The sequence below is a fragment of the Myxocyprinus asiaticus genome, chromosome 15, assembly GCF_019703515.2.
Source record: "Myxocyprinus asiaticus isolate MX2 ecotype Aquarium Trade chromosome 15, UBuf_Myxa_2, whole genome shotgun sequence".
Classification (NCBI taxonomy): Eukaryota; Metazoa; Chordata; class Actinopteri; order Cypriniformes; family Catostomidae; genus Myxocyprinus; species Myxocyprinus asiaticus.
The window spans coordinates 47,375,661-47,385,365 of record NC_059358.1 but is presented as its reverse complement, the minus strand read 5'-3'; the positions used below and the strand labels follow the sequence as shown (position 1 = coordinate 47,385,365).

The 9,705-nt window shown below is 38.5% G+C and overlaps 1 protein-coding gene across 1 annotated transcript in view; it reads right to left on the bottom strand.

Annotated features, from left to right (window-relative positions):
- Nucleotides 1-1,101: 1,101 nt before the first annotated feature.
- The window catches only part of LOC127452547 (uncharacterized), a 54,837-nt gene continuing 46,233 nt past the window's right edge, over nt 1,102-9,705 (bottom strand). The window contains exon 2 of the mRNA XM_051718077.1: nt 1,102-2,125. Coding sequence (XP_051574037.1) covers nt 1,416-2,123 — 708 coding nt within the window. The 5' untranslated portion in view covers nt 2,124-2,125 and the 3' untranslated portion in view covers nt 1,102-1,415. The remainder of the gene's footprint in view (nt 2,126-9,705) is intronic.

Here is a 9,705-nt window from a genome sequence, read left to right as displayed (position 1 = left end):
ACTAAATTTCAGGGTTTACGCATAACACACATCCAACATATTGTATCCGAATATATTAAAATGTTCTCTCAAGCAGCACCATAACTATCAAACAGTCAAGACATTCGAAATATTCATGAATTAAACTGTTAACTCACGGTTTTGCTGTCAAGTCCAAGTGTTTTGAACTGCCCCATTCTTCAATAACATTTCCTTTGAAAAGCTGAAATTGTATTATGACTGGTTCACAAGCATTCAACGCTGATATTAGCCGCACGTACACAGTCTATTCCACGGTGAAACACGACACTCGCACATAGATGCACTGAGGCGCAGATCACCAGAAATGCATCCCAGCGGTCAAAGATGTCCAGCTTGACACCGCGACTTTTAAAAGCGGTGCGATAAACATGACAACAGTCAAAGACGTCTGTGTAATGCATGTTATATGCACAAAAAACTTTAAAATAGTCCAGATGGGTCCCCTTTAGTGTTCAGGAATAGTTGGTAAAACTAGATCTGTCTCTCTCCATCTCTGTTTATGATACAAACTGAGCACCAGTGGGTGGGTCCAAGGATGCTATAACACATGTTGTGGGTTGTGTAAATACAACTGAGCAATGTCTCATGACGTTGAGAACACACACTTTTCAAAACCAGATGTTTCAAAAAGGTGGTAACTATAAATGCTTTTTTTAGACTGGGGAGGAAGTTTTAAATATGAGAAATTTTCAGTATGTTTTTATAGTAACCTAACTTTACCTAACCTCTTATATGTCTAAATATCAAGGAAAATTTGATTTTCCATTTCATGACTCCTTTAATAGGGTTTGCCACAAGTAATGACCAGGAATCTGCCATCTTGACCAGGACTCCCTAGAAAGAAGAGATCTTGAAAATCTCAATGAGACTTTCCTGGCTAAATAAAGGATAAATAAATAAAAAAATAGCAGGCTGCAGTGTAACCTGGACAGAAATAAGTATAGAAATGGCTGCTATTTTGCATCACATAATTTTGTAATCATGTACCTGTTTATATATCATTGTCTTTATTTGATTGCCTTAACCTAACTTTTACAAAAAAGTACTGTGGCAGTGCCATGGTACAGTGATGGCATTAGATGTTACTTTGATATAAACCATTACCATAGTTTATATCAAGTGCGATGTCCAAGTAAAATAACACATACATAATAAATGTTTTTTTTGTCATTTCTTATTTTCAACTGGACAGGGGAAAGGAAGAGAAATGAAATGAAAACAAAAGTTTCTAAGTAGTTGTACACCAAAATGTTCTTTCCATACAGAATAGGTCCAGATGGATTTCAGCCTAATAGTGATACTTCATTGAATGGCCAATTTTACATGTATTTTGTGTATTTTCAAGATACAAAATACTGTATTTTTTAAAAAATATAAAATGCAGTAAACTTTTATTAAAACAAAATATTAAAAAAGAGATTCCAACTCCTGCTCCAGGCACAAGCGGAGGACTGACAGGCATTCCGGAGCCTGATGGACTGAGAGGGGGCTGCAGCTGCTACCCCAGAGCCCACATTGCCAGTGACTCTCATCAAAATGGGGCCAGGCGATGATCCCGAGGCCTTCCTTGACCTCTTTGAAAAGACAGCTGAAGTGTGGAAGTGGCCTCCTGACCAGTGGGTAGACCGCCTGTTACTGCTACTCTCCAGGGAAGCACAGCTAGCGGCCCAGCAACTTCCTGCCGCCAGCCTCCTCGAGTATAAAGACCTGTAGAGGGTCATCATGGAACGGGTTGGCCATACTCCCGAACAGAGCCGCCAACATTTCAGGTCCCTGAGGTTCGGGAAACATGGCCGTTTGCTTTTGCCCAACAACTCCAGGATGCCTGCCAAAAATGGTTGCTGGCTGAGGGAGCCCACGGCACTGTGGAGATCCTTGATCTGGTGACACTGGAGCAATTCATCTCCCAGCTTCCTCGACGGATGGCAGAGTGGGTCCAGTGCTACCGCCCGACGTCGCTGGAGGAGGTGGTCAAGCTGGCCGAGGACTACATGGCGGCATTTCCAGTTGGCAGCGAACCAGAAGCTGTTCCTTCTCTCTCTCTCTGGTCTCTCTCTGTCATTCTGACACCTTGTGCACCTTTTTATGTCTCCTTCCGCCATCACTACAACGAAAAACAGGTGTTAGATATAATGACAACCCAGGTGACAAGTATTACCGATCTCTCTCTCTCCCGCAGACAGACACACGACCACGCCCCCATAACCACATATCCCCACCACCTGATTCAGGCTAGGGTAACATCCGGCCTGCCAACTCCCTCCCCATTTCTGGAGAGAAAGTCAGCCACAGCCATCTGCGCTCCTGGTCTGTGGATCACCTCAAATTTGTATGGCTGAAGTGCCAGGTACCAACAGGTGATCCATGCATTGGTATCCTTCATGCGGTGGAGCCACTGGAGAGGGGCGTGATCTGAACAGAGGGTGAAGGCCCACATCAGCTGATTTGGCCGGAGAAGTGAAGAAAATTTGGCGTGAATTGTTGAACGTGTCGGCAATGCTGACGAAGGTTGTTGCTGACTTGGAGGATCTTGCTGTAATACGTCAATCGATTCACAGATGAAATTTACTGAGGTGGTTACAAGAGTGGGGGATGTCGAGAAACAGATCAATTATCTGGAGTCATCGGAGAGGGAATTAGCTGCTAACCCACTAGTGACCAAAGTGGAGCACGTCTGGGAAAAGCTGGAGGATATGGAGAATCGTAGTTGGCGGAATAACGTCCGTATTGTTGGAATTCCTGAGGGAGCAGAGGGTCAGAATATGGTGGAATTCCTGGACGGTCTCTTTCCGAGTCTGCTCGACATAATAGGCCATAAGCTGGAAATCGAGCGAGCTCACAGGGTTCCGGCTCAGTGATCTGCTGAGGGAGACAGGCCCCAATCAGTTCTGGCCAAATTTCTGAGATCATCCGATAAAGATCTTGTGTTACGTGAGGCGAGGAGTAAAGGAAAGCTTTCTTGGAAAAACCATAGCATTTTCTTGTTCCCAGACTTTGCGAATTCGACAAGAGAGAAACGTGATCGATTCAAGGAATGCAAGAAACTCTTGCATCAATGGAAGGTCGCTTTTGCAATGATGTTCCCTGCCAAATTGAGAATAGATGGCCGTAAAACATTCACATGCCCACAGCAAGCATTGTCCTTCATAAAGTCAGTGGAGTGAGTAAGTTATTTTGTGGTACTCACGTTGCAGCCGAGTGGGCCTGACTCACTGAACATTCACTTGACTGTTTGAGGAACTGAGCGCCTTTTTTATTTATTTTTTGTGCTGGTTCCGCCTAGTGGCTGGAGTTTGTTTTGTGGAATAACACTCCTTCAGGACAGTGTTGTGGATGAATCTCAACGTTCTTTGTGCTTATGCATCCTATTGGCTGGAGTTTGTTTTGTGGAGTATTTCTTGCAAGACATTGGAGAGACTGGGTCATTTGTTGCACTCATGTAGCAGTCGAATGGGCTGGCTCACTGAACATTTGTTTGACTGTCCGAGAAAAATTAACGGCTTTTTTTTTTTTTTTGTACTGGTTCCGCCTAGCGGCTGGAGTTTGTTTTGGGACAGTTATGTGGATGAATCTACATGTTCTTTGTGTTTCTTCTGCCTATTTGCTGGAGTATATTTTATAGATTTTCTTTTGTTGTGTAATTCTGTCTCACAAAATTGGTATAGAAACACTGGACTTCAGCGTTCTGACAGCAAAAGTGTCATGGGGGCTCTCATAGGCGTACATGTGCTGTTTGATTTTAAATGGATGGATGCCAGTTGGCGCTGTCTCGCACGGGGTTAATGCACACGTTTTCCTTTTTTTCTGTTTGTTTGGTTCTGGAGGAAGTTTGGGGTTTGATTGTTGCTCTAATGTTGGAATGTGGTCTTTATAATTTTGTTTTTGACACAATCTATTTTTTCTCATATGTCAAAATGTCAAATGTTAATATGAGTGGATTGTCTCTTTCCACATGGAATGTGAATGGGTTGGGGCACCCCATAAAAAGAAGGAAGGTATTTCTCTTCTTAAGCGTAAGAAATATGATATAGTGTTTCTTCAAGAAACGCATCTTTCCCCGCAGGAAGCTGAAAATTTGGGAAGATATGGGGTGGACAGGTTTTCTTAAGTGCTGGCTCAAGTAAAAGCAGATAAGTAAACATTTACAATTCAAATGTCTCAAACAGATTAAAGATAAATTAGGAAGAGTCATTATTTTTTAGCAGAAATTCAGGGGCAAAGTCTTATTTTGGCTAATATTTACGTACCTAATGTTGATGATCAGAAGCTTTTTTTATAGATCTTGATGGGATGTTGCAAGTTGCTGGCACCCCTCATGATATAATATTGGGAGGAGACTTTAATCTTTTGATGGACTCAGTCCTTGATCATAGTGAAGCAAAAGTGTGCAAGCCCCCTAGAGCAACATTGATGCTTCACAAGATGTGTAAAAATCTTGGGCTTACAGATATTTGGAGACTTTTGAACCCATCTGGCAAGGACTATAAATTTTTTTCATCAATCCATAAGATTTACTCTAGAATAGATTTTTTTTTAATATCTAAGTCCCTCATTTAATCTGTTGTTGATTGCTCAATTGGAAACATTTTAGTCTCAGATCACGCCCTGATGTGTTTTGAGGTGTTGCCACATATGGAGAAAAGGAAATCATATAGTTGGCACTTTAATGTATCCCTTTTGCAAAATCCTGAATTCCAACGAATGTTAAAGGCTGAAATCAATGTTTATATGGAGACCAACTGGTCCTGAGTATGGTCCATAATAAACAAACTGATAAAAAAAAAAGAAAAAAGAAAATAAAGTCTTTTTATAGCTTGGTATTATTTCAAATTTCACAACTTAGTCCTGCTGTCCTCATATGAGGACATCTAACTGAAACTATTTGCTCTTCAAAAGAAAAAAAATAAATAAATAATAATAATAATTTCTTTGCGTGTGGAAAATGCACATAGCAGTCATGCTCGGGTCTCAGGAGGTTAAAGAAACTGACTGACAACACAGACTCTCTCAACAACTCAACTTGCTCATTATGTAACTCATAAAAAAATATATTTTGGATTCGAGGACCCAGACAAACTGTTGTATAACCATCAAAGATTAGTGTAACCATACAATTATCAACTTGTTAGTTTTTTTTTATTTTATTATTATTATTATTGAAAAGTGGTTATGTTAAGGGGTATGAGTAAGGGATCTAAGATATCCATAAATTGATGTCCAAAAAAAATTTAACTATACAAATATATTTATGTTATAAAGGATTCATATATATTTTTTTAACATTTCTAAAGCTGTATACCTACAAAATGTTATATTTTAAATGTTATCAATACATCCATATTGAATATTTCAGCATAGAAAATTAAAGTTTAAATTTTACGTACAAATACCTACAAATAATAAAGAGAGGTGACTGTATGAAAACAGACTTTATTATTGCAATTCTGTTTGGTGACGCTAGTGGAGCAGAAATGACACTTCATCTTTACAGTGTTAAAATATATCCATCCATATTCTATAGCCTCTTGTCCTATGCAGAGTCATGGGTAGTGCTGGAGCCTGTCTCAGCTGTCTTGGGAAAAGGGTCTACACTTAACCTTCATAAATTTTTAGTTTGCAAAGGAAACCAGAGCACCCCCACATGGGGGCAGAAAGGCCTGATGGAGCTGGGACTCAAACCCAGGACTTCCTTGCTGCAATGCAACAGTGCTAACCACTGAGCCACCATGCCATCCCTGTACTGAACTATAGGTTTCATCCTATTATTCAATGTAGTTGTACATGTAACGGTGCAGAGGTTTGGATTTTGATGAATCCTGGAGTGTTTAAAGTGTTAGCAGTCACCCAAGAGACTCCCCACTTGCACTGTCAAAAATCTTTTAAGCTATAATAAGATGCAATTTAAGAAACCTGCCAGGAACAATAATGCTTGTACAGCTCTTGTGGTCGTGCTCTATTTTACTGTAACACCTCTCATTAAAGGTCCTTGCTCCCAAAACTCAGCGCTGTTCTTTTAGATTTTACACACACTGCTGCGCAAGAATAAATGGTCAAACACACAGTCTGATTAAATAATGCTATTCATACTGCTGTCTGATGGCTTTGCTCTAATTCTCTCTTTCTCTCTTGCAGAAACACATACACAGACACACACAGCCATTGGCAGATAAACTTGAGGTCTGGATCTATATATAGATGTGCTGGGTGTCAGATAGCCTGTATAAAGGCCTATATTCTCTTTGTTTACTGAAAAGACTTCAACACTTTATTGTTTGAGATGTAGCTCTTCTTTAATGATCTCTGAGTCTGTATAGCAGGTTTGTCCTCAATTTCTCTCTCAGGTGAAGTTTGTGTCATACCTCAGAGAGAGCTGTGTGTAAGGCACCTTCAGTTGCCAGGTGGTGGGGAAAGGGGTTTTAATTCTGGCTTATTTTTATCCTGGACAAAACACCCCGATATGTGTCCCAAGGAGAAAAGTATACTGGCCCAGTGTCATGCACTCTCTCTCATACTCATTATACAGTACTATAAGGTTTTCGCCCATGGAGTCTGCCGGTCCTCTACATTCTCCTTCATTATTTTTACTGTGGAAATGTATTGTACATGCAAGATTTACAGTACTAAACGTTTATTAAAAATGATAATTCTCTAATCATTTACTCATCCTCAATTCATTACTCATCCTTGTGACTTTCTTTCTTCTGCAGAACACAAACAGAGATATTTTGAAGAATGTATGAGGTGCTTTTGTCCATACAATGCAAGTCAATGGGGTCTAAAATTTTCAAGCTTCGAAAAGGAGAAACAGATCAAAATTTAAGACCTTATTCATTATAAATCTTGCCATCCAGCCTGATTGGATCACAGTGCAGGCTAGGCCTGGGCAATATGACTCCAAAATTGTATCTCAATATTTTTCTTGAAGGTGAGTAAATGGTCACAGAATTGTCATTTTTGGGTGAACCATACCTTTAAATTGTCATGCTCACAAGTTTTGTTTTCAGCAGGTCACATTTTTATGACTTTTCAATTTGCATCAGCAAAAGAAGAAAAGCAGTAACAAAATGAGGCTCTGTGACAGGAGATGGACACTTCACAGAAAGTTTGTTAGACAGATAGTTGACCAGAAAAGTAATTAAATTCATGTCTCTCAGCCTCAGCATGAACTGCTGTGAAATTCACACAGTTGAAACATGAGACAGCTGCTATTTGGAAACCGCTTGTATCCAAGGGTAGCATGGATAAATATGCATGGCCTAGTGTTCGGAGCACAACATCTGGGAACCCCCTGAGCAATGGAAAAACTAATGCACTGATGTGTCATCTTTTAACGTATTTTTTACTCCACCGTGATGACCTTGTTAGACTTTAAACTAATTTGCATTGAAGAATAGACAACAGTTCTACAATCTAATGTGAAATATTACTCAAAGACAATATGATATTAACTTAATTCACTGGCATAAGAGTAAATTTGATTTTAACATACATACATTGATAAGAACCTTATGTAGAATAGGCTTTACAGTCTTTGTTCTTCAACTATTTGGCCGCAAATGGGTGTTTCTTCAACTATGGGAATTTTCAGCCTTAAAATCCAGTTAAAACATTTTTCACACTCTCACTAGTTTATTTAATTTGTCTACTAACAATGTCCAGCAGTGTATGTACAGTACATGGATCACAGGAGATTTATGTAATTTTTGTCATTTTATTAGGAAAGTCATGAAATTTCCAGCACATTGTCATTTCCAACACATCTCAAATTCAGAATTCTTTTTAATAGAATTCTGTGCTGGAAATGACCGACTCCTTTGACTTCCTAAGGCTAATTTCATAGCTAACATTTTAACATTATCCTAAATACATGCAATTAAATCATATTAAAAAATGTTTTTGCATAAATTGGCAACACTACAGCTTGATTGGAAATGACGGCCAAAAAATATTCTGCTCACAAGTGATATTTCCCTTGATTTTTTATTTGAGTTTTCCTCAAATATCACTTTTCTCATATTTCATCTCAAACATGCTCTTCACTTACACTTTTGTCCACTTGTTACTAACTTAAAAAAAAAAAAAAATTGTTTAGTGTGGTGGAAATAACTCCACAGCTGTGGTACAGTCGCAAATTTTAGAAATTTTACACAATAAATAATTGTAAAAAAGCAAAAAGAAAAAAATGTTTAAATCTGTTCATATGAATTAAAATGTTCTCCTGAGAAAAGACCACAGTAATATCATGTCTCATCTTTTTTATTATTATTATTGATAAACATAAATGATTATGAAAGCCAAAATATTAAATGTCATGGATCAATATTCACTGAGTTATCAATTATTTTGTAGAGGGGGTCAATACTACTATTTTCACCAATGATTTGGAGCAAAACTACAGGTGAAATAAATAAATAAAAACAACCATAGAATGGTGTCAGTTACTAAAATCAGTTGACTTCAGGATTCCTGGTTGCATTACTGTGTATGAGTGCAAAAAATGGGAAAAACACTTTTTTGTTGTTTTTCCAAGTTGCAGTGCCTATAACTCCAGAAGTATATAAAATATCTTAATATATCTTTGGATTCTGGTTAAAAACAAACTTTACTTTTTGTAACCTTATTTTTTAGCCCGTAGATGGTTAAATCCCAGAGATTTGGGCCATTTAATACAGCACCATTCGTACACTGTAAAATCTCATTCGTTGACCTTACTTTTTCCAAGGCAATCAATTTGCATGCTTTTTCTAAGTAAACATACTTATTTGGCTCAGGTAAACTGAACTTAATTTTTGAAGTAATGTTAACTAGTTACAAGAAAGCTTTACTCGTCTATGATTAAAGTATCGTTGTTTTGATTTAATTATTTAAATTGGGTTACTGTATAACATGTTTTATGCAGTATAAGGGAAATTATGGCTGGACTCTAGGTTAGTCATATGGCACACGGGACTCTACTCAGTACATCATAGTGCACATAAATCTGCACTTTTAGGGTGTGTTCACACTTGGCAGGTTTGGTTCGATTAAAATGAACTCTGGTGCGATTGTTAGTGCGGTTCATTTGAACAAGTGTGAACGCTGCCATCCGAACCTTGGTGTGCACCAAACAAGCAAATAGTGGGTCTTGGTCCGTTTCCAAACGAACTCTGGTGCAGTTTGATTTTGCGATTAACATTTTTATTGATTCATCTATTAAAAAGGAACAGCAAAACATATATATATATATATATATATATATATATATATATATATATATATATATATATATATACACAGAATCAATATTTAACCCTAACTACCCCCCCCCCCCCACCCCCACCCCCAATCCCTCACCCGACCTCCATCAACACCCCGGTGGTCACATAATTACAGACACAGAACAAACAAACAAAAAAAAGTATATAAATAAATAAATAAAAATTAAATAAATAATAAACTAATCACACACATCCCCTACATCTCTCTTCACTGTCCCTCCCCGAGAGCCCTCCAAAAAAGACAGATATTTGCCCTATTTCTCCCCAAACAGGTCTAGACTCCCCAGTCTTCTGGATATCCCCTCCTCAAGAGCTGCCACTCTGGCCACTTCTGAACCCCACTCCTGAAATGGGGGCGCTCCAGCCGACTTCCAACTCCTTAAAATAATCTGTCTGGCAATCATAATACTAGTTAGGACCCAGTTTT